Source organism: Plecotus auritus (assembly GCF_963455305.1).
Source record: "Plecotus auritus genome assembly, chromosome: 7".
NCBI lineage: Eukaryota > Metazoa > Chordata > Mammalia > Chiroptera > Vespertilionidae > Plecotus > Plecotus auritus.
In genome coordinates, this window is record NC_137774.1 from 148,056,935 (window position 1) to 148,082,612 (window position 25,678).

Consider the following 25,678-nt stretch of genomic DNA (forward strand, 5'->3'; position numbering starts at 1 on the left):
AGGTCATGTGACAACAGAGGCAGAGGTTGGAGTGATGTGGCCACAAGCCAGGGGATGCCTGGAGCCCCCCAAAGCCAGAAGAGGCAGGAGCAATCCTCCCTTGGAGCTTTTGAAGGGAGTGTGGCCCTGAAACACCTTCTGGCCTCAGAACCCCAATAAAATACATTCCTGTTGTTTTAAGCTACCAGTCTGTGCAGCTTTGTTGCAGCATCCCTAAGAAATTGATACAGATAGTAAGAATAACTTTGTGATAATAATTTTGAAATTCTAGATAAAACAGACAAATTCTCTGGGAAACAGGCACTTCCTGTTTCCCGCTTTCCCTGATCCCTCTCCCTTATGCAGTGAGTGTAAATTCTTTCAAAACCACTTACATTCTTCTACCAAAATTTACACAAGAAGAGAGAGAAGCTCTGAATAGCACTATATCTCATGTAGAAATTAAAGCCATTATTTGAAACCTTCACCCACACACTCAAGCTCAGATGGCTTTACTGGTAAATTTTTCCAAACATGTAAGGAAAAGATAACACTAATTATGCTAAACTCTTCCAGAGAGTTAAGAAAAAAAAAAGAGGAAGGAATACTGCCTAACTCAATTTCATCAAATCAGCCTTGATCACCAAGGAACTGAAAGATACAGTCACAATGAGATATCCTGCTTGCCATAAAAATGTCTAAAATGCTGCTGATTGGGGTGGCTGTAACATTTTATTGTTTACCTGGCAGGTGACAAGAGGAAATTCTGAAATGTCCTAAGTTAAATTACAGCAGCCTGAGATGGGAAGAAGTGATAGGGAGTTGGTCAATTAGAGCCAAAACAGAAGCCAAGGAAAGTGCTCACATTCCTGACTCTGTTGAAACTTCGAATTGACTTCCAGATGGCTATTTCAGGTCTTATCTAGAGAGTTAGATGACCGCCAGACACCACCGCCTCCTGCTTACACGGGAACTGTCCGGGCTGCGGCCCACACCGTGCAGAATCAGCAAACACGGCTGATTCACCTGCCCCAGCCTAGCCCCGCTTTACCTGCTCCCTCCCCCTCAGGCAGCTAGTGTAAATTCTTTCAAAACAACCTACATTCTTCTTCCCCAAACTTATTGTAATAAAAGGACAGCGACCTGTTTGCCTTCTCCATCCAGCCCTTTGCTGGTGGTTCAGGCTGAAACCCAAGGCCTGTTCTTTTTTCTGGGTAGCATGTGGCTCAGTAAACCTCCCCCCCCACCTCCGCCCCAAAAAAGCTCCCAGCCATGAAGGTTTCTGTTTAACAGGGCTGGTTACATGCAAGCAGTAAATGTAGAATTTGTGTCCATCTGGCTATTTATGTCACATGTTGGTGCCCGTTTATATAAAAATGGACATGTCCACCAGGAAAGGCCAGAGTGGAGAGAGTGGTTGGAGAGCAGCAACCAGCTCCCAGTGGTGAGGTTGGGAGCCACGTGCGGTTGAAGAGCTGCCCATGTCTTCTGGTCGCGACTGAGCAGGAAGTCAGCATGAACTCAGAGTCCAGTGCAATCAAGGCCACTTGTCCCCTGGCTCCCATCAATCCCTGAGGGCTGCAGTGGAGCGTGTGTGTGTGTGTGTGTGTGTGTGTGTGTGTGTGTGCGCGCGCGCATGACTGTGTCTATGTGAGTGTGTTAGTCTGTGTTAGTGTATGAGTGTGAGCCTGTCTGTGAGTGTGTATCCTTTTGTTTGTGCCCTATGCATGCTGTGAGTGTGGGTTGGCTTGTGGGTGTGTGCTCATGGCATGCTGTGCTCCCTCAGTGGCCTGGGCAGCCAGGGTCAGTCACACAGGGCTCTGCAAGCCTGGGCAGTGGCCCTGAGGCATCCTGCTCATGCAGACACCAATCTGGATCCACTCCCACACACGCCAGACCACTGTCCCAAAGGCTGGCACTTCAGTCGCGCTGGGCTCCACCCTCACCTTAACCCCACTGCTCTTTCCAGGTTTATTCGTTGTTCTCTGAATTGCCCACTCACACCCTGCTGCCCTCTGCAGGGAGAGGGAGGGACCCCTTAAGACCCCAAGTCTGATGGCCTCACCTAGCCCTTCCCCACCTGCCCAAACCCCTGCTGACTCTGGTCAAGTTCTCACCCAAGGCTCTGTCCTTCCTGGGGTATGGCCCTGTGTCCTAAGCATCAAGGGCACCTCCCCAAGGGGCCAGGCCCCTCCTGCTGGCCTCTCTGCCCATTTCAGGGGAACGAGGCACAGGGAAGATGTGTGTGTTCTGCTGGGGCCCTCACTGCTGCAGAGAAAGCTTGCCTTTTGCCTCTGAAAGGGCAAAGACCTGCGCCCAGCTGGGACACTGCCCAGAGTACCCGGGGACAGGGGGCACCAGGCAGGTCTGGAGCTGTTTGGAAAGCAAACACCCCCACCTGGGCAAATACAGCTGCAGCCAGGCTCTGGGGCCACACACTACACCAGCTGACAGGCAGGGTGGGCGCCCACGCTGGGGACCCCATGCTTTCCTGAGGGACAGGAGGCTGAACCCCAATGCTCAGGCCCAGGGTCGGGGGACTCTAACATGCACAGAAAAATGTCACCCAAACAGAGCCATTGGGGGCCCTGACTCAGGGAGACATGAGGCCACTGAATGGGACCAAAGGGTGAATATTGGCCATTGATCACCAATGAGATCTGGAATGTTCCTGCATCCTGGGAGCAGCACCCATCTCTGGGGAGAGAGGCACTGGGGGAAGGCATGTGAGGTGTGAAGGACCTGTGGAAATGCCACATATAAGCAAGCAGGACGGTGGCTGCTAAATGTATCACAGGTGTTTCCAGAGGGTCAAGGGTGAGGAAAGAGTGAGAAAATAAAATGCAGTCACTGAAGTGGAGCTGGTACATTACTAAAAGCACATAGGTTGAGGTGTGAGGAAACAATTCTTATTTTAACCAGCCTAGCTAGGAACTTAAACTTCCCAGTCCCGAGTCAATGCCAGAATATACATCAAACCTCCAAATAACCCTCTGCTTACCCACTGAGAGACTACGGAAAGAATGTTTATGTGTCAGACCACCTGACATCCATCACCCAGACCACCAGTCATCTAGAATCTAGATTCTAGATTCTAGAGTATTTCTGTCTCAGACCAACCCGGAGACTAAGAATGCAGGACCGATTCTTCTCAAGAGTGCACTTTTCACTATATAAACCCCAGCATTTCTTTCTTCTTCAGAATACTCTGGGTATTGCCTAGTTGTGCTTCCAATACACAACTCCAAAGGCCCTTGAATAAATCTTTATCATTTATTTTTAGCTAAGTTCCTGATTCATGTATGCTGTTAGTCAACAAGGGCAGTCAAGGGCTGGAGAGGGGCAGGAGGAACAGGCCGGAGGTCTGCGAGGTCTGTGAGGTCTGTGAGGTCTGCGGGGAGAGTGCACACAGGCCACCAGGGCTCCAGCCCACGGGGAAACACTTCGGTACAGACAAGGAAAGTGTTCACAAAAATCTGCTCATCCTGCTCCCCATGACCCAGGCTCCCCAGAAGCTCCAGGGCCTGGAGGTGGCAAGGGGAATGGGAAGCCAGTGTTTCATGGGAATAGAGCTCCAGCTGGGGAAGATGAAAATTCTAGAGATGAACAGCGGTAATGGCTGCACAACGCTGTGAGTGTACTTAATGTCTCCGAACTGTACACTTAAAGATGCATAAGATGGTAAATTTTAGGTTTTGTATATTTTACCACAGTTGAAAAATAAATTTAAAAGGCTTGAGCAGTTCCAAGCAAGGTGAGGGGGCTGCTAGTTTCAACTGTGACTCTTGTTGCACAGCTGAGAGAGCCAGAGGGGGTGATACCCCCCCAGGAGTGTCCCTGGGGTCCATGTGGGGTCAGCCTGACAGCCCAGGTGCAGGAGGCCAGAGGAACGTCCAGGCCTTCCCCTGGCGTGAGAAGCAGATCCAAGTTACCCTTCCCCCTGCCCTGGGTTGTGTGCTGAGGCCCAGACCAAGAGAAGGCACAGCGCCCTCAGGGTCCCCAGGGGTGAGGAGGAGTGGGAAGGGGAGGCCTCCAGGTGCCTGGACAGCATGCCACCAGCCTTCGGGAGCAGCCAGGCTAGAGGATCCACAGCCACCCCATGAATGAACATGAGAACACCCAGGAGTCACCAACAGTCGACATCGTCTGGGGAGGAAAATTACAGCCTCGACTGTGGGTATAACTGACATGATTAAACAGGACGAAAATAAAAGATTGCAGATGGGGTTACATTCACAGATGCCCGGAGCTGCTTCCAAGGCGCAGCATTATTCCTCTGCCCCAAACCTGGCGATTCAAAAGGAAAGTGCCTCACTGTCGTCAGAGTGTGAAAATCCGATCCTGGGCCCTGAGCCTGAGGGCCTGGGGTCAGACCACAAGGGAGGGACATCCATGCCAGGGCAGCCTAGGGCGCATGTCTCCATTTTCCCCTGAAAAAGCAAGTTAAAAAAACCCAAGGCCCTGGCCGGTGTGACTCAGATGGTTGGAGCATCATCCCGTATAGCAAAAGGTCATGGGTTCGATTCCCGGTCAAGTCACATACCCAGGTTGCAGGTTTGATCCCTGGTCAGGCATGTGCAGGAGGCAATCAATTGATGTTTCACTCTCACATCGATGGTTTTTTTCCCCTCTCTCTCTCTAAAATCAGTGAAGGCACACCCTCCAGTGAGGGTTAAAAATACAAACAAAACAAAACAAAACAAGAAACCTCTGATGTTATCTCTGTGATTGTATTTCTGGGTGTGGTTCAGAAAAATTGCTGAAAATAACCTGACCTTGTGCTTGTTTGGTTACAGGAGGTTTAGCGGCAGTGGTGATGGGTCTGCTGGGCCTCCCCCGTCAAGATGGACAAATTTGGCAGCTCCAGAACCCTCTAGAGTCTTCCAGAAGCCATAGCATTTGCTTTGGCCAGGTGCTAAGTGGGTCCCCTCAGTGAGGATGGCTGCAAAGCGGTGCCCTCATGCAGAGTGTCCTGGGCAGGGCACACCTCATCCGAACGGCCTTTGAGGGCACCTCATGGGGGCAGGCCCTGAGCCCCATGTGCAAGAGAACTCTCTACCCATGGGCAGGGGAGCGGGAGGATGGCATCTGCCCTCCCTGGGCCTGAAGTGAGGGAGAGAAAGGTTCTAACTCTCAGAAGCAGACAGGGAGAGTGGGGGGCCCAAAGTGCAAACCTGCCAGCCCCCTGCTGGGCGTCCCCCTTAGTTGGCCTGGTGGGGGAAAGGAGAGAAGCTTCCATCTTTCCCTCTGACACACCTGGGTGCAAGGAGAGACCACTGCCCAGCCTTCCAGGAAAACTGAGAGGGAAGTGGAGGAGGGCCACTGGGTGAAGGAGGAAGGAAAGGAGGGGATGAAGCCCAACAGGCAGAGGGGAGGCAGAGCTCAAAAAGACCCAGGTGCCCTCCCAGGAGAACAGGCTGGAAGCAGAACTTGGGTACCGACACAGGTTTGACTTGCAAACCCACTCAGAGGTCCCACCTCACGGTCCTCCCCTGCCCCCTACTGGTCATCCTGTTACTCTCCCAATGGTCACCTGGAGGCCAGAAGCCCTGAGCCCCGCCCTCCAGTGGTGGGGGGAATCCATGACCCTGATGCTTCCCACAGTGCCTCACAATGCCCACAGTGTCCTCACAGCTCCTCACACAGCACCCCGCCGTGCCCCCCGCAGAGCTCCACAGTACCCAGCCGTGCCACACCATGCACCCCACAGTGCCCACAGGGTCCCCCACAGAGCTCCACAGGGCCCCAACGTGTCACACCATGCCCCCCACGAAGACAACCCACAACTTTGCACTGGCCACTTGGCGGTCACTATCTCCCCTGAGGTTTCCATTCCCCCGAGCTCACTCTGCCTGTACTGAAAGGGTTGTCCACCCCCATAACCGGTGGGGCCATGTGGGTTCCATGGGTCCCCCCTGCCTTCCCCCTACCTCCTCCTTCCCCCCCCCCCTCCGTAAACCTAAAAACAAACAAAACTGAATGACCTGGAGCCACTCCCTAGGTAGCCCCATCATCTGCACCCTGAGGCACTAGGTAAACAGCTGTCAGCGGCCAGACCACAGATAACACAGAACCCTGCCCCACAACCTCTGCAGCCAGCAGCCCAATAGCCCAGCCACAACCTCAGCAGCGATGGGTCCAGATGGTCAGAACTTGGTCAGTGACTGCCCCGCTTCCACTCAGGACCAACCACAGAAAGCAATGCTCTCTAGCCACTCACAGAAAGTGCCTCCTGGCTCCCAGGCTCATGGCCCCCATTGAGGCACTTTCACTGCCTTTTCTCTGCTGTGACACTCTCCCACTCGTTTACCTGCCCAGGAGTCTCAGGTCGATCCTGGCCACAGCCAGCTCTGCCCATTCACACTGGCAGGTCTTTGTTCACATCCACAGCCCTGTCCGGAAATCAGCACTACCCCAGGGCCTTTGCATTGCTGTCCTTGGCATGGACATGCTAGCAGCTGCGAGCATCTCTTCCTGGAAGTAGCCTTTGCTTTCGAGGTCCTTCCACTCACTCTAGCACCTCACTGGAACCCACAGTCAGGACTGATGGGGGAGTGGCACCTCACATTGAGAACTGAACTGTGCTGGCACACGTAGGTGACCCACACGTTTCTGAGATGATGGAATGGATTCTGCCAGGACAGTTTCTCATTTCCATTGTCATTAGTACAAAGGCTTTGTGTTCAGAGTGTCACCCAGTGTGAGGGTTCATCTACAACCACCCCACTGGCCTGATGCAAAGGTAAACGTGCCCAGCCACCAGGAGCACCAACATTCAGCTGCAAGAATAACGCCATGGAACCAAACAAACTGAGTCCTTTGTCTTCAATATGAGCACAGGAGAAGAAACACTGCCCTCCCAGGAAAATAGCCACAGCCACTTATAAACCAGTTCCAGGGAGCAGCCGCTGGCCCCCGCTCCGCATGCACAGGTCTGCATCCTCCTTCCTACCACTGTGGCTCCAAGCCCTGACCTCACCATCAGGACAGTCACTCACCCCCTGCTGGGTTTTAAAGTCACAACCTGGCTTCCAAGAAAGCTGTTACCAAACGTGAGCAAAGTGCAAAGGGCCCAGGGAACAAAGTGCAGGTGGGGCTCAGGGGCCGTGGGGCCTCCCATTCTGGACTCCAGGAGACACCTTGGCCTTTGTGATAATCACTGACACACACACTCACGCGTGCGTGCACACACACACACAGCACCCCAGACCTTGTGCTCCCGTGGCAATTCGTGTGGATGCCAGGCTTTGGTCTGTGCATGAAACCCCAAAATGATCTGCATGGGAGGGGTCTCTGGCTGAAGGGGGCAGGTGGTGACTCTCCTTTGGGGCTGCTTCTTAGGCCCTGGAGGGTGGAAGGTGGCACTGCCCCACCCCATGCTTCCTGAGGGGCAGCCTTTGGGTGACTCAGTCACTGGTAGAGCTGCACTTTGGAGCCAGGTCAGCTCTGGGCGCTGATTTCTGGCTCAGGTTCCAGCGTCCTTGGCTCCTTCCATCAGCCCTCAGTCCCACTCTTTCCACCACCCACAAACTCCGGGACACAGGAGTCACCTCTCTGCTGGGTCCAGTCTCCTTCTCCTGGGACTGCCCCAGGAGGCCCTGGGCTCCAAGCTGCAAACTGTGTGCCCCAGGACGGGCTGAGTCTGTGCTGGAGGCTGCTTCCCCAGGCTCCCCCTCTGTCCCTGTAGACGCAGACAGTGGTGCTGCTCTATGGGGTCCACCCAGGAGCCCAGAGCTGCAGCACACGGGAGAGCCCCTGGATTGCAGCCACCATGCCGCTCCATCGCGGGGGGGGGGGGGGGGGGGGCTTAAGGGAGGCGGAGGAGGCTAGGGCAGTAGTTATGTCTGTTCTTCTGCACTCACTCCAACCCCCGGTCCCCCAGCACTCCAGAAACACCGCTCAGGCAAACCCACTCAGCCTCTGCAGGCACCACTCAGAGAGCCTGTATTAGCTTCTACAGCTGCTGTTCCCTGAGCCACAGACGGTGGCATAACACAGAAATGCGTGCTCTCACAGCTCTGGGCAGGAAGTATGAGATCAAGTGTCCCAGGCCATGTTCCCTTCGGAGGCTTCAGAGGAGGGTCCTGCCCGCCTCTCCAGCTCCCGGGGCCCCAGGCGTCAGGGCCTGTGGTGCGGCACTCCAATCTCTGCCTCCATCTTCAGATGGCCTCTCCCTCTGAGTCTGTTCCCCCTGTGTCTCTTACAAGGGCATTTGTCACTGGATTCAGGGCCACCGGATCATCCAGGATGATCTCCCCATCTCCAGGTCTATGACTTCATCGCATTTGTGACCAGCCTTTTTCCAAATACGGTCCCGTTCACAGGAGCCATGGGTTAGGGCGTGGGCATAACTTTGGAGGGTTGCCATTTAGCCCACTACACACCTTAAAACTTGATTCGAGTCCAAACTTGGAAGTCCGTGAGCCCAGGGAGGGATCTCAGGGAGTCACTCCCCACTGCACCGCTGCAACTTTCTGTGCATGGGGGACCTCTTCGCAGTTGGACAGGCAGGTGGGGATCACCTGTGCCCTGTCCCCGGGGGATCCTGGCTGTGGATCTGGTCATGACTTTAGAAGGGCTGCCAGGGTGGCCCCTCAGCCACCTTGAGGGGCCTCAGGACAGCAGCAGGGCTACTCTGGGAGCCCCCTATGATCCCACAAGCTGGGTTCCACCTTCACCCTCGTGGGCCTGGCTGGCTGGTCCCCACTCACACCCACGAAGCCCGAGGGTGAGAGGAAGGGGGAAGGTCGCTCTGGCCTCTGCGGAGCCTGGCAGGGATGCCTGCAGAGGGGCACTGGGCTGGTGATAGCCTTTCCTGGACAAATGGGCCTACACATGCCAGAGCGGGTGCTGAGGGTAGCATAGGAGCAGGTGGCCAGTGGTGAGAGGCAGCACTGTGAGGGTTCACCTTCTCATGAGGCGCAGGCCCCTCAGCCAAGAGGGTATAGCCTGGCCAAGACTCAGGACAGTGGGGTCTGGCCCACACAGTGAGATTTGGCTTGCTCTGAGAGGAGTAGTTCCTGTCGGGGAGGGGGTGACACTGGAGAAATGGGGCTTGGGGAACCCCAATATCTCAGGTGTCCACTCAACTGTCCTCCCCACAAAGGGCAGAGTTGCCTGGCTTGTCCCCTTGAGCAACCATGCTCCACTCTGAGTCCTGTCCCCTTCCACCGGCAGGCCTGCTTCTCTCAGGGACGGGTGCTCAGTGATGGCACCAGTGTGGTCCACCTTCCCGCTGCTCAGGATCTCGGTGCCACCCATTCTGCGCCATGTAGTCCAGAGGGACAGGAGCACTAGGGTCTCCAGGCAACGAGAGGCAACGAGGATCTCGGGCGCCGGGGGAGGACTCAGGTGGCCAGAGGGAGGGGAGCATGGATCCCAATGGAGGGAGCCTCAGTCCAGGTGAGGCAGTCAACAACCACCTGGTTGGAGACGGCACAGGGCTCTGGTGTGACAGCTTAGAGTGACCTCATGGAGGGCCACCGTGAGGAGGCCGTTCACAGGGAGCCACCTGGGGGCTCAGGACAGAGCAGAGCTGTGGGGCATAGCCACCAAGGAAGCTGAGCTGAGACAGGCCCACCTAAGGGTGATGGGGGTGCCCACAGGCTGTAACAGTTGAACAGTTTATCTCAATCAGCTCTCACATAACAGGCACCACAGACAGAAGGCTTAAACAACAGAAATTTATTGTCTCAGTGCTGGAAGTTGGAAGTCTGCCCAGATATTGGGTCAAGCATTTTTCTGGGTCTTTCTGTGAAGGTGTTTTTTGGGTGAGATTAACATTTAAATTGGTGGAATCTACGAAAGCAGATTGCTCTCCCTAATGTGGGTGGGCCTTGTGCAATCCGCTGAAGGCTGACCTCACGGAGCGGAAGGAATTCTGCCAGTAGGTGGCTGTGGACTAAACTGCACTCCCCCAGGTCTCTAGCCCTCTGGCTGCCCTGCAGGTTTTGGACTCACCAAGCCACAACCTCATGAGCCAATGAGTCTCTACGTGTACACACACATCCTGTTGGGTCTGATTATCTGGGACTCCAATGACTGCACTCCCCACATTTTCCCAGGTGTCTGCAGTGAGCATCACCACTTGGCATGGCTTTGAGGGAACTTTGCAGAGGGCTGGAAGGCCCACCAGCCCATCTAGCCCCCAGTGGGGGTTGCATCAGGACCAAGCCTGCTACAGGAGGGGCTCTGGCTCCCCACGCCCAGCGAGGGCTGGGGGCCAAGTCTGCCCAGCTCTCGATGACATCATGGAGGCACAGTCTCCACCGGGCAGCATACCTTCTCCCTGGCTCACTGGACTGTTACAGACATGAATGAGGTACTGATGTGACACTGCTTTGCAAACTGTCCAAGATGAGGACCAGGTCACATGGCACCTCTGCTAAGGCAGGAGGAACCTTGCATGCATGCACGCATGCACAAACATGTGTGCACACACACGCATACTCCCTTCCCATGGCTAGGACATGGCATGTCCACCAAAGGGATCATTATGACTAGCTTTGCCTTGCATGCAGTCCACAGGTCTTTCCTTGGGCACAAAGCTGGGACCTCATTTTCCCCCAAGGCCAAATCTGAGCAGCCCCAGGCAAAAAGCCAACATTTGCTGCCTCCTGAGGGAGGAAGAGCAGACAGAACCCACCTTCTTCTTTCTGGGGACATGCCACTGATGCTAAGAAAAGGGCAAACACCAGCAGACAGGACAAGGAGAGACCCAGAAGGCTGGTGAGGTTGCCCTGGAATGCCCACCCCAGCCCCTCCTTCTGACAGTAGAACTTGCCCCCACTCCGGGGTCTCTGGGAAAGGACAGTGGAGGCCATGGTGACACAGGAGCTGCAGGCCCAGCAGCCAGGACCTGTGGCCTGTGCCGCCTGCTGAGCCTGACTCTGGGCACTAAGAGAATCCGCACATGTCCAGGGAGGTGGCGGGGGCGTGGGGTGTGGGGGGACCTGAGCGGGCAGGAAGACTCAGGGCCTGAAGGGACACAGCTCTCCCCCATGCCCGGCTGGGTGACTGAGGCTGCTGCTCAATCTTTGTCCAGGGAGGAGCATGTCCTTGGGGGAAACAGTGTAAGGAGGGGCTGCACCAGGTCTGCAGCCTCCTTCCCAGAATCTGCATGCAGGAAGCCAGTCAGCCACCCGCTCTTCCCCTTCAGGACCAGCCCGGAAAGGGTCACACAGGGTTCTTTGAAACAGGAAGGTCCCTGGACAAAAATATCTCCTGTAAGAGGTTTGAACTTGCACCTTGCAGAGAGCAATTTAGATTAAAAAGAACCCACTCCTGAGAGAGCCCCGAATGATGAATGGCGAGAATTGATTTAATCAAACTGGCTTCCTCCCGGAAAACCAGAGACCAGGGGTTCCCGGCAGGAACAGGCAGGGAGGGGAGGGATTTAGTTTCTTCTTGGCCCTTCTCTCCTGTTTGCTTTTTTATTTTGTATTTTTTTTTTTGGTATTGTGATAAAATATGTGTAACATAAAGCTCAGCATTTTAAGTGTACAGTTAAGTGGCATTAAGCACATTAACACCTCCATCTTCTCCAGGATTTTTAAATATTCCCAAACTAAACCTCTGTCCCCATTAAATACTAACTCCTCATCTCCCTCCCCCAGCCCCTGGCACCCACCCTTCTACTTTCTGTGAATCTGTCTCCTCTGGGGACCTTGTATGAGTGGACTCATTCAGTATTTATCCTTTTGTGACTGGTTTATTTCACTTGGCGTATTATCCCCAAGGTTCACTCACATTGCAGCATGTTAGAATGCTCTTCCTTTTTCAGTCTGAATAATATTCCATTGTATGGATGGAGCGCATCTTCTTTACCCATTCTTCTGTTGATAGACATTTGGGTTATTTCCACTTTTTAGGCTATTGTGAATAATGCTGCTATACACATGGGTGCACAAATATCTCTTCATGACTCTGCTTTCAATTCCTTTGGGTAAACACCTAGGAACAGAATTGCTGAGTCATATGGCAACTCTATGTTTAACTTTTTAGGAAGCTCCTGACTGTTTTTCCACAGCTGCTGGACCATTTTACATTCCTACCAGCAGTGCACAAGGGTTCTGATTTCTAAATTTCCCCACATCCTTACCAACATTTGTTATTTTCTATTTTTTGTGTGTGTGATAGCCATTCAAATGGGGATAAAGTGCTATCTCATTGTGGTTTTGGTTGCACTTCCCTAATGATCAATGATGTTGAGCATCTTTCCATGTGCTTATTGTCCATCTGTATACCTTCTTTGGAGGAATGTCTATTTGAGAGCTACCATATGACCCAATAATCCCTCTTCTGGGTACCTACCCAGAAAATGTGAAAACATTTATTCATAAAGATATATGTACCCCATGTTCATTACAGTATTATTCACAGTGCCAAGATGGACGGAAACAACCAAAGTGTCCTTAGACCAATGATTGCATAAAGAAGATGTGGTACATATGTACATTGGAATACCATTCAGTCCTAAGAAAGGATGAAATACTGCCATTTGTGACAGCATGGATGGATCTTGAGAGTATCATGCTAAGTGAAATAAGTCAGATAGAAAAGAACAAATAATTTCACTCATATGTGGGATATAAAACAGAAAGCAACAAATGAACAAACAAACAGACTCACTCATAGACAACAGTATCAAGTTACCAGAGGGAAAAGCGGGTAAGGGAGGATGAAGAGGGTCAAGGGGGTCAAATATATGGTGATGGAAAGAGACTAGATTTTGGGTGGTGAACACACAACAGAATATACAGGTGATGTATTATAGAACTGTTCACTTGAAAGTTATGTAACCTTATTAACCAATGTCACCCCAATAAATTTAATTTTTTAAAATGTCTATTCAAATGTTTGCACATTTTGTCATTGGTTTGATTTGTTATTGTTGAGTTGTTATAGGAGCTTTTTATGTGTTCTGGATGTTAATCTCTTATCAGATATGATTTGCAAATATTTTCGCCCATTGGGTTGTCTTTTCATAGTGTTCTTTGGTGCATGTTTGCATTTTTTAAGCCCTGTACTTGTAGTTACCTTTTGACTGCCCCCCGTCCCCCATATTCATAGCCAACAACCATGGATGCAGATACAGACCTCAAGTCTGAGCCCACGGGACAGAGGCCTGGGTGGAGGCTGGGAGGGCAGGGCAGCCAGGGTTGCAGACAGGTGATGCCTACAGGACACAGGAGGGCTTCCAGGTGATGCTCCTGGGTCCTGGGGTCTTGTACCTGCCCTCGCAGCCTCTCAGTGGGGTAAGGATGTTTGGGTGGCCGCCAGAACACAGAGGTTCTCGTGTTTGTTACCCTGTGAAATGACCACTGCAGGGATGGGCAGCGAGGACTGGGGGACCCCAGGGGTCCCTGTGTGTGGGTAGCTCTGCCCAGAGACCAAAGGGGTCAGTCAACCCCACTGTGCAGACCCCAACTCACACTCTTTGAGACCAAGCTGTGATTCTCTTGTTGGATGGTAAAGCCTTTATTTAAAGAAAATTTTGATGTATATATAAAGAAGGCTGGCGCCTCAAAATGCATGACACTCACCACATGGAAAAAGAAACCAAACTGGCCCTAGCTGGTTTGGCTCAGTGGATAGAGCGTTGGCCTGCAGACTGAATGGTCCCAGGTTCAATTCTGGTCAAGGGCACATGCCCGGGTTGCAAGCTCAATTCCCAGTAGGGGGTGTGCAGGAGGCAGTCAATCAATGGTTCTCTCCCATCATTGATATTTCTATCTCTCTCTCCCCCTCCCTTCCTCTCTGAAATCAATAAAAATATATTAAGCCGAAACCGGTTTGGCTCAGTGGATAGAGCGTCGGCCTGCGGACTGAAAGGTCCCAGGTTCGATTCCGGTCAAGGGCACGTACCTTGGTTGAGGGCACATCCCCAGTGGGAGGTGTACAGGAGGCAGCTGATCGATGTCTCTCTCATCGATGTTTCTAACTCTCTATCCCTCTCCCTTCCTCTCTGTAAAAAATCAATAAAATATATTTAAAAAAATATATTAAAAAAAAATAAACCAAACTGGACATTAAAAAGTTAAAAAAAAAAAAAGAAGAAGAAGAAAGAAAGAAACAATGGCTGTGACTTCAAGCATGTGTTTTTTTAAGCCCAGTTAGAAATCACCAAGGCGAGAATTGTTCAGGATTAGAGTGACCAAACCCTTGGGTGTCCTGGACAGAAGCAGTGCTCTGGAGGTGGCTAGTTGATTAGCATGCACCGTGCTCCATAAAATATTTAAGGGAAAGGAAACAGAGTCTGCCCAGCACACCGGGGAGCAGGGGGAGGGTCGACACCAGAGCCGCCAACCAGCCCTGGGTGTCAGTCGGCCAAGAGGGAACTACAGCAGCCTGGGGCCTGACAGAAAACACCACATTCAGCCAGAAAAATGGGGCTTTCCCCCGAAACTTTCTTCAAACAGAATCCTATGACCAACACCATTAATGACCACGATGACAGATGTACGAAGCACAGATGGGAGGGGGGAGGGGTAGGCTGTGCTGGGGTCCGTGGACAGGTTGAGGGTCTGTCACACAGGGTGACTGGGGAGCCAGCTTGTCGTCCAGCCCCTCACTCCACCCCATCTATGTGCCTGCTCCATACCCTCCCTCCTCCCCTGGGCAGCTGTGGTGCCAAGGGCGGTGCCTGACCAGACCAGGTCCCTTGGCTGCTGCTCCCTGCCCAGATGGACAGCTGTCCGACTGGTCCTCCAATGCCAATGGCCTCCTGTGGTCCCTATCAGCCCGGGGGGATGCTCTCCTTCCACACAGCCCCTGGGGAGGTGACAAGCCGCTCCACTGCCCTACTCACATCCAGAACCTTCTACGCTGGTGCAGCCCACCCCAGGCTACAGAAACAAGAAGGTGGTCTAGGGGAGTCTGGCCCCTGGGGAGCCAAGCTGCTCTCCAAGGTGTGGCCCTGTGGGTGGAGGGCATGTGTTGCTCCACGTGGCCTAGAGCTGGCTTTGACCCTCCCTGACTATCACTGTCTGCAAGGCGGCCTCTGCACAGGCTGGACCCTCTCCTCTTCCTCTGCCCTCGGGCTGAGGGGGACATGTCCATCTCATGTCTTGATTCTGGATCTGCAACCACCCCTGACCATCCCACCAAAGGAACTGCATTGGGGCTCCCACCAGCACCCCTGTACTGGGAACAAGAGGACAGTGATGGCTCAGCCTCGCTCACTGGAACCTGGTAGATCACGTGTGACATTTCCACCCCATGGAAGCACAGCCAGACCTTCCCTGTGAGACGGAAGGCTCTATGTCCCCTTACACGCTACGTCTCCCTTCCTGCAGCCATGCAGGGGAGGGGAGGGGGCAGGGTGTCACTCCTGTGAGACGGAAGGCTCTATGTCCCCTTACATGCTCAGTGGCATGCTGTTGTGACCAGTGTGTGCTGTGGACCCTAGCAGGAGCCCTCAGGGAATGCTGGCTGAGCCAGAGACACAGGCATGGGGACTCAGAGCTGGGCTTATATCCTGACCCAGTGAAGGGAGGCCCCACGGCAGCATGCTCTCTCCACACGCTGCACTTGAGGGGAACTGGTCTGAACGGACACTGAAGGAGGTACCAGACAGACACGGCGGACGAGGCACTGGGAGTCTGTGAGTCGAGTGGCTGGTGTTGCGAAGGATTAGAAATTCCCCTCCATCACGCCCTCCCTCCTACTCCCCACCTCCCCGCCACACACACACACACACACACACACACACACACACACACGCACATACTGGAAGTGAAAGAACAATTCTGGATAAGTGTCCACCACGCTCCACTTCCTGGCTTGGACCAAGGAGTGCCAATAAAGCCCAGTTGCATTGTTTAAATGGAGCACCAAATAATAGGGATTTTTTTCTCATATAGTGGGCACAACATAAAATCATTTGATTGACTGCTGGCTACAAGTCCCGAACCATAGAGCCCAAAGTCTATGGGCAAAAACTAGCCAGCCAAGCAGTGGAGCAGAAAGTGGCTGCAGGCTAAGCAGTTTTCACACCTGAGGAATGAGGTGGGGGGTGGCTGGGGTGGCCCCTCCCTGCCTGGGTGATGGTGGGAAGGAAAAAGGGAGGCCTGCCCCTGGACAGCAGGCCACAAGAAGAGGTGAAGGTGGGTGTGGGGGAATTCTAGGGTCAGACGGGATCCCCTGGCCCCAACAGCCTATCTCATGATTGCCACATCGAGGACTCTGGTAAATGCCCTTCTTCTGTGTCAGCATGAAGATGAAAATCTCAACAGCCTGACAGAGAACAGAAAGACAAGTCGAGGCCTGAGCATGTCTCCTGGCACTGAACCCTTTCCGCAGGGGCACCGGCCAGAACGCTAAGTACCAAGGGCCAGGGAAGCAGAGAGGCCCGGAAGGGGGATGTGGCGAGAGGAGGACCTGGAGGGTCAGCTGACCCAGAGCTGTGCCCCTGCCTGGGGTGCTGGAAGCCGAGCCCTACTGGCTGGGAGAACAGCCCCATGCTGGGGTGGTGCCCACTGGGAGTCCATCTTCCAGCCCAGAGGCGAGACCAAGGCCACAGAGACCCCAGTTCCTGTGAGGGGAGCCTGGGGCTGAGCAAGCTGAGGCCGGGATCAGTGCAGAACCTGAACCAGCACCCCAAGGGAGTCGGACCCAGCTCCACTGCCCAGAAGCAACAGCTCATCTCACTGCTGCTGACTACAGTCAGGAAGCCTTCACCTGTCAGCTCTCGGACACGGTTCATTTTCTTACCTACACTCTCCCTGAAATCTCCACTGAGTCCTGCATCAAAGCCATGTCCCTCAGAACAGGCTGGAGGCCCGTACAACCCCTGAGAAATAATCAGTTGCTCTGACTTACATTCTAATCAATGACCTGTGGACTTACCTGCTCACAGCGGAAAACAAAAGGACTGCGTTATTGGGTAAGCAGGAGCAAGTGACACCTCAGCCCCCCACTAAAGAGCACCCTCCACATGGGCCACACCCAGTTTGAGGGCCCGATGGAGAAGGTCCCCTCTGCTTTGGGGTTGATACCACAAGTGCCACACACTCAACCTGGAGCATAAGGAACGGCTCCCAGGGTTGGAAGGTGACAGGAAGGGAGTAGGACCTGAGAACCAGCCACTACCAAGGTGACAAGTGTCTTGTCTACCTATCCACACCTGACCTAGAACTCAGAGTAGAACTGGATGCGCACACACATCCCACGTCTGTGCCAATGGTGCTGTCCTAAAGAGCGGGTGTCTGCAACACATATGCCCACACGCATATGTACATGCATACCGCACCCACACCCGCATCACATAAAGCCCACTGCTCACGTGGGTAGGCACCACTCAGGTGTCACCATGATGGTAATGGAACGTTCCAGTAACTCAATGGAAGATTTGTTGAACAAGCATCTAAAACCTCTACTCCTGCCCAGCCAGCATGGCTCAGTGGTTGAGGGTCGACCTATGAACCAGGAGGTCACAGTTCAATTCCCAGTCAGGGCACTGCCTGGGTTGTGGGCTCCGTCCCCAATCGGGGGTGTGTAGGAGGCAGCCGATCAATGGTTTTCTCTCATCATTGATGTTCTCTCTCTCTCTCTCTCTCTCTCTCTCTCTCTCTCTCTCTCTCCCCTCTCCCTTCCTCTCTGAAATCAATAAAAACATATTTAAAAAAATAAAACCTGAGCTTCTGTCAGCCCTCACACTTAGAGCTACCCTCTCTCATCGTGCGCACACACAGGACACTCACATGCACTGAGTTTCCCCTGGGGGCGGGGACAGACAGGAGGCCCTTCTACCTAAAGAGCTGCCTCCCCCTAGCTGACCTTCGGGGACTACGGGGCATGGGAGAAGCTGCAGGTAGCGCAGATCTACATCAGCCCTGGAACCGCCGAGGTCCTGTAGTGAGAGCCCAAGGGCAGTGTGTCCCAGGATCGGATGGGGGTGAGGCCAATCCTCACCCACATGGAGAGAGACTGCAGTGGCGGGACAGGCCTCCAGCAGCCTTTCGGATTCAGTCAGACCCTGCTTCTGCTCTTGCTGCCAGGCAACCAGGCTTTGCCTGCCCTCCCACATCCCCACCCTCCATACCCAGGGCTGTGGGCGCCCACCTATGTGAGCAGTGAGTGCCCAGGAGAGACACTGTCTGCACATCCCCTCACAGAGGGACAAGGCAGGGGTCCCCAATGTGGCTGCCAACACTTCTCAATTCCTTGAAGTCAGTTCTCAAAAGGGAAGGTACAGGAAGGTAGACGTTAGATGTTAAAGTGATTAAAGGCGGGTGAGGTCACTGGGGGAAAGAACACACCAAGCGACTGACCCAGGGCTGTACACGTTATAAAAGCACAGCCCTGCAGGGAGGCTCACTGACCCGTCACCGGACAGGAGCCCAGCAGAGCACTGCCTTGGTGGGTGCAAGCCGCACCCCACACATATCCCCCACACAAGGCTCTGCGCTCCAGGAGCACGAAGTCAGAGGGCGGGAGCTGTCACCGCCAATTCCCAAGGACAATGCCATCTCATCTCCCTCCAGGCCCAGAGGCAGGGCAGACCGCCGGCGAGGATCGGCTGCTGGCCAAGTCTCCCGGGAGAACGCTCTGGACGCACCGCACCGGCTCACTCTGCGCTGACCCCGGGACGACACTTGGTCATCCCCAAGGCCAGCACCCGGGCAGCTCACCCTCCTAAGTCACTGGCCCCCCTCCCGCGACGCTCCGACGTCCGCGCGCCCCCAGGGGAGTCCTCGTCGGGCCGCACCTACCGTAGCGGCTGGGCTCACGTCCGTAGTGCAGAATGGGCATCGCGTCCACCCGCGGCGGATCCGGGGCAGCTGCGGGGTCGGGATTCTCCACTCCGCCCCCCGCGGGGGTCACCACGAAACGCTGGGACATGGTGGCCTCCGGTCCCTGGGCGCCGGGAAGGCTGCGGAACCAGAGCCGGGCCTGTACCGGGGAAGGCAGGTGGGGGCGGAGCGGGGTGGGGGGCGGAGCAGAGGTGGGGGTGAGGGCGGGCGGGCAGGAGCGGGGCGGGCAGGGGCGGAGAGGAGGTGGGCGGGGCAGGGGCAGGGCGGAGGTGGGGGCGGGGCGCAGCCGGCCCGGAGGAGGCCGTCGATGGACTCTGCGAGTTCAGGCTCCCGGGAGGAGCCAGGAGCGTCGCCGGGAGCTGGGGCAATGGGTAAAATCTTGACTTGAAGCCAGTCCTGTCCCTTGCAAGCAACACAACCTCGGGGGTCGCGCTGCAAGATCTTGGAGACCCCATCGCGTCCCAGGCGTCAAGGGTCAGCGAGCCAGGGCCTGGTCCAGGAGAGGGACAGGCAATGGGACACCGGAGATGTCTGGTTCCGGAGGTCATCACCCCCAGCACCTCGACGCCGGCCTGGGACCACTGATCACGCCCACTGAGAGCAGGTATTAATGATCCAGGTGTGGGGGAAGGGGTGTCAGTCCTGGAGTCTGGGAGAGGTATGCAGGAGAGTGGAGAACAGGGAGGGTGAGATGAGACTGGGGGTCAGGAGGGGTGGGAACCAATGGACAAGGAAACCTGGGTGAGAATCAGCCACTCTGTTTATGGGCTCCTACAATACAGGCACCGCCATGGCTTAATATTACCATACTGTTGTTACCACTGTACATTTATTCACTTCGCACTTTACAATATGCAGCGTGGTTTGCACATTTACTCATTCAGTAAATATTTATTAGTGCCTAGCTATACCAGGCCCTGTGGCTGACACAAAAGGCAGAAATCCCTGCCTCTTTGAAGCATACATTCTAGAGTGGCAGAGATCAGAGCTCTGATTAAGAGGCAAACAAGAAGAGATCTGGGAAGGGTGAGATTGTGAAAGGGGGTTCAGAAGGGCCCCAGGAGGAGATGACATCTGAGCAACGACTTAAAGGAGGGCAGTGGTCAGTTGTGTATGGCTTCAGTTCACTCACCTTATGGTTTATGATGGCTGCTCCTGGCCCACCTGTCACATTTGTATTCCAGTAGTGGAGAGAAAAACAGGGGAAGGGCAATTAGCTCTCTTCCCAGGACCCAACCCAGAAGTCGCATGCAGCATCTTTGCTTGACCCATTAGCCAGAACTTAGTCACATGACCACACCTGCCTGTGAAGAAGGCTGGGAAATGTGCCCACACTAATGTTCGGGGGCTCTGTTAATAAGGAAGAATGAGGGGTTAGGTATTAGGGGCACAGCAAACACAAGAGAAAAGATCCAGGGGTCTGGAGGATGACTCCTTGTTGCACCCACCCTCTCATTATGTCCCCCACTTCCATTCATTGGAAGAGGAGAGGACCAGGGTCCAAGTTCTCACACCTATTGAACACCTGGCCACACCCATCTCTTTCCTGCACAACCTTTTGGGCTCTTTTGGGTGCTCAGGAGCCCCTCTTTCACCCTTTGCAGATCTCTGCCTGTGACAAATGGGCACAGCAGCTCTGCCTCTCAGCTACCCATTCTTCAATATTTTCTTTTTTTAAATATATTTTTATTGATTTCAGAGAGAAAGGGAGAAGGAGAGAGAGATAGAAACATCAATGATGAGAGAGAATAATTGATCGGCTGCCTCCTGCACACCCCATACTGGGAATTGAGCAGGCAACCTGGGCATGTGCCCTGACCAGGGATTGAACCGTGACCTTCTGGTTTATAGGTTGATGTCCAACTACTGAGCCATGCCAGTCAGGCCATTCTTCAATATTTTCTAGGCTGTTCTTGAGCAATGATTTTATTTTATTTTATTTTATTTTATTTTATTTTATTTTATTTTATTTATTTTATTTTATTTTATTTTATTTTATTTTATTTTATTTATTTTATTTTATTTTATTTTATTTTATTTCATTTTATTTTATTTATTTGCCCAAGATGAACATCTGAATCACTTTGGAAAGTTTCCCCCAAATACATTTATGTTTTGATTGAAATGGTGTCCAATCCTATCTAATAAAAGAGTAATATGCAAATTAACCACCACTCCGCTATACCCACAAGCCATGCCCACAAGCCATGCCCACCAGCCAATCAGGAGCAAATATGCAAATAAACCCAACCAAGATGGCTACGGCCACAGAGAGCAGGAGGGAGGCTTGGGTTTCCCCGGTGATGGAGGAAGCCAAGCTTTCCCCCTGCCCTTGCTGGCCTAGGCCTCCACTCAAGGCTACAAAGTTTCAATAATAGAAGATACATAAAACCAAACAGAAATGGCGGCAGCCATGGAGCTGGAAAGAGCAGGAGGCTAGGGTTGCCCGTGGCGATGGAGAAAGCCAAGCTTTCCGCACACCCTGGCCGGCCCAGGCCTCCGCTTAAGGCTACAAAGTTTCAATTATAGAAGATACATAAATCCCAACAGAAATGGCTGCCGCCACGGAGCAAGTAGAAGGCTTAGCTCTGCTCCAGGCTACAAAGTTTCAATTGTAGAAGATAAATAAACCCCAGATACCAGGGCCTCCGCTTGGGTCGCCAGGGGGTGTGGCCAGCCTGCAAACCACCACAGGCCCCTCGCCCAGGCCGCCTCACACCCCAAGGGAACCCCAACCCTGATCTGGGACACCCTTCAGGGAAAACCAGCTGGCCCCCACCTGTGCACCAGGCCTCTATCCTATCTAATAAAAGAGTAATATGCAGATTGACCATCACTCCAACACACAAGATGGCTGCCCCCATGTGGTCAAAGATCCTGCCCCCATGTGGACACAAGATGGCCACCACAAGATAGCCAGCAAGGGAGGGCAGTTGGGAGGGACCAGGCCTGCAAGGGAGGGCAGTTGTGGGCGATCAAGCCTGCAGGGGAGGGCAGTTAGGGGTGACCAGGCCTGCAGGGGAGGGCAGTTAGGGGAAAACAGGCTGGCAGGGGAGCAGTTAGGCATCAATCAGGCTGGTAGGGGAGTGGCTAGGGGGTGATCAGGCTGGCAGGCAGAAGTGGTTAGGGGCAATCAGGCAGGCAGGCAGGCGAGCAGTTGGGAGCCAGCAGTCCTGGATTGTGAGAGGGATGTCTGACTGTCCATTTAGACCCGATGGGATCGGGTCTAAACAGGCAGTCGGACATCCCTCGAGGGGTCCCAGATTGGAAAGGGTGCAGGCTGGGCTGAGGGCCACACACCCCCGTGCACGAATTTCATGCACCAGGCCTCTAGTCTATACATATAAAAGCCTAAGCGACAGAAGACGGAACAACTGGTCGACTGGTCACTAGAATGCGAACTGACCACCAGGGGGCAGACACTCAACACAGGAGCTGCCCCCTGGTGGTCAGTGCACTCCCCTAGCCAACCTGATGTGGCCGGCCAACCTCCCGTGGTCCCTCCCTCCAGCCGGCCAGCCCTGATTGGCCCCAATCTCCAGCCAGGCTAAAGGACCCCACCTGTGCATGAATTCGTACACGAGGCCTCTAGTCTATAAATAAACTTGCTGAGAATTGACATCCTTATGGTGTTGAATTAATCCTTCATCAGGTCCTGAATGTCTTTTTTATTAAATTAACTCACATTTTTTGTTACTACTGTAATGGATCTTGCAACTACGCTGATATGTAAGAACAAAAACAAACCATTACTGGCTTCTGTGTATTTCTTTTGTAACCTGCCAGCTCACAGAATTCTAAATACTATTATTCAATTGCCTTTTTAAGTTCAACTTGGTATGTTTTGCAAAGGAATCATTTAATATATAAAGAATGATAGCTTTGTTTTTCTTCATTGTTTTTACCTCTTCTGTTTTCTTTTTCCCATTTTGTTCTTGTTTTGGAGTTTTCTAGAAATTGCAAGGCAATATGAAATACTGTGCTTGGTAGAGCTGCTAGATGATCTGAACTGGAATGGGACCAGTCCTATTGTCTTCCCATGAAGCATTGTGCTGGTCAATGGCCTGGGATGAGTGCTCCTGCTCTGCTGCCCTCTCCTCGCTGGTCCTACTGGCCATCATAAGCCATCAGAAGCCAGCAGCCACTTTTAAGGCCCAGAGGCAGCTGTAGACACAGCTGACCTGGGAGACCTGGAATGAAGCTGCCGAGGGCAATTCCCACACTCAGCTCTCTTCCTCAAGCCTTCTCTTCCCTCTGTTTAGGGCCTGCTGCGGGACAGCCTGTAAGTCCAGCTTTTCCTTCAAAATGCCCAAACCTACTTGGCTCAGCCATACCCTTGATGAAACAGGCTCTCTTCCCACCTCATCCCTCTGTGGCCATCGTAGAAATCCAAAGACATTGGAGTTGCACACAAACCCTTGGCCACTCAACCTTGGCCTAGATGAATGGCCCCACATAGGTAGTGATTGCATCAGCTAACCTGGGAGGTGGTTGGTGATTGCCTCTGGCTACCACAGAACCCTCTGCTTGTCCTGGCAGGGGTGGCCTCTGATTATCACTATCCATCTGCAAGAGAGAACATTGTGAAATATCTAATTGCTTCTTAAAATATTCAAACCAGAAAAATGCAACCTGGTCCACATAAGTTCTTAGTATGCCTAGTAAAGGGAGATGAGAAGGATGAAGGCTATGAATACAGAATACTGGGCTGGAGGAAGAAGCTCAAGGATGCCAGAAAAACATGCAGAGGGACATGAGACAGTCATAAGAATGAGTTAGCAATCAATCCTGCTTTCTCCTTTTCTCCCACTTAATTAATTCTGCTTTTAATCTTCACTCTTTCTTCTTTTTCAACCTTTCTTTCCACCATCTTGATTGGAATACTCAGTTTGAAAAACTGACCTTCATTATGTCTCGGTAAATGAAAACACTGAAGATTATATATTTTCCTCTGAAAATAGCATTGGCCTCCTCTCTTAGGCCAATCTTCTCTGGGTGTTCTCTCCATGTCATTATTTTCTACATAGCATGTAATTATAGTTTTAATTTCTTCCACTAGAAACCTTTTTATAGCCTCCACTTTTTAAATTATATGCATATACATACACACACATATCTATCTATCTATATATATAAAAGCCTAAGCGACTGTTATGACCAGTCAACCAAATAACCGGTCGACTGGTTGCTATGACACGCACTGACCACCAGGGGGCAGATGCTCAATGCAGGAGCTGCCCCCTGGTGGTCAGTGTGCTCCCACAGCCAACCTCCCACGGTGCCTCCCCCCACTGGCCACCCTGATCAGCCTGATCGGGATTGAGCTAGATGGCCCCAATGGGCCCCAATCACTGGCCAGGCCAAGGAACCTCACCTGTGCATGAATTCGCGCACCAGGCCTCTAGTATATATATAATTTATTTGTTAACTGAGGTCTAATGTCCCAACAGTAGTGGTCACCATCTCTCGAGGGAGGGAGTCCACAGGTTCTGGCAAATTTGTGCAGCAGAACACAGAGCACCATCAGCCACCCCTGACCCCCAGCATAGTCAAGTTTCTCTCCCTACCTTCGTTTCCAGCATGTCTCATAAGTGGCACCCATCATATAATATGTAGTTTTTTTAGTCTTAGCCTGGAAAAATTTACTTTTAAGTTTGCTCTTTGTTGTTGGTTTTATAAAAGACTTTTAAAAATTGATTTGCAGAGAGGAAGGGAGAGGGAGAGATAGAGAAACATCAATGTGAGAGCAGAACATGGATCTGCTGTCTCCTGCATGCCCCCTACCAGGGATCAAGCCCGCAACCCAGGCATATGCTATGACTGGGAATTGAACCAGCAACCTTTTGGTGCACTGGACAATGCCCAACCAACTGAGCCACACCAGTCAGGGCAAGTCTGGAAAAATTTAAAGCTGATGTTAAAAGTGCCTGCCCTGGCTATAAAAACGTCCTAGGAGAGTCTAACTTTCAGGGGCAACACTGGCCAGGCCTCCAGGCCGGAGTGATGGCAAAGTGAAGGCTCTTCAGGTGAAGTCACAGCCTTGGAGTCTTTTAGATGATAGAAGATGGCCAGCAGAGAACACGTGTGTGTGCTTGTGTATGTGCGTGTGCGTGTATTGGGGTCGAGGTTCTGGGCACCCCTGAGGGCTCAGCATGCAATCAGCACACCCGTGGATGGGTGCAAGCAGGTGGGAACAGCAGTCCTCTGTGTCATCTGACCAAGCTTGCATAGGAGCCCCCCCCACCTCCATATCACCCCCAATACTCACCTGACCACCCAACAGTCACTCCAGGGGCTCAACTGCTGTTCCGGGCTTGTCCCACTTGACATCATTAGCCATCCACAGGATCAAGGCCAAGGAGGGCCCCTGTGGGCTGCAGTCCATGTGGCCCAGGGGACCCTCTGTCTGCCTAGCTGCTCCCCCCTCAGTATGTGCTGGTCAAGAGGCCAACGCTATGACATACCAGGAAGGGCACTGGGACACATGTTAATCAGAACATACAGCTGGCTGATTAGGGCACTCTGGGTCTCATCAGCTAATGATATGCTTTGGGGGCAAGGATACTGACAACCTGGAGCCTAGAGCCCTCACTTTGGAACCATCTTTGATGACTCCCCAGGCAGACGATACCCCCTTACACACAAACACACACACAAGTCTAGGATGGCTTGAAGCCTGTGCCAGCATTCTGAACTTGACCCTGGCCCCATAGTCAGCCATGAGGACAGACGGGGTTACATGTGTGGTCCAAGGGCTGAGCCATGCAGGCTAATCAGGCCCAGACCCTGCAGCTCCATCCCCAGTTGGGCTGAGCTGTATGTCACATGCCATGGGCTGTATGTAACATGGGGGACAGTGAGGAGGCCCGAGCACTAGGGGTCCATGCCACGGACCGCTGATCTAAAGCCCATCCCTCCTGTGGCTCAGCCTCGCTGGCATATCC

The 25,678-nt window shown here is 52.9% G+C and overlaps 1 protein-coding gene across 4 annotated transcripts in view; it reads right to left on the reverse strand.

The window, feature by feature from the left end:
• The window catches only part of SLC12A7 (solute carrier family 12 member 7), an 82,989-nt gene extending 64,115 nt beyond the window's left edge, over positions 1 to 18,874 (reverse strand). For all 4 annotated transcript variants that reach the window (XM_080681841.1, XM_080681838.1, XM_080681840.1 and 1 more), the window contains exon 1: positions 18,693 to 18,874. In XM_080681841.1, coding sequence (XP_080537967.1) covers positions 18,693 to 18,822 — 130 coding nt within the window. In that variant the 5' untranslated portion in view covers positions 18,823 to 18,874. The remainder of the gene's footprint in view (positions 1 to 18,692) is intronic.
• Positions 18,875 to 25,678: the final 6,804 nt, after the last annotated feature.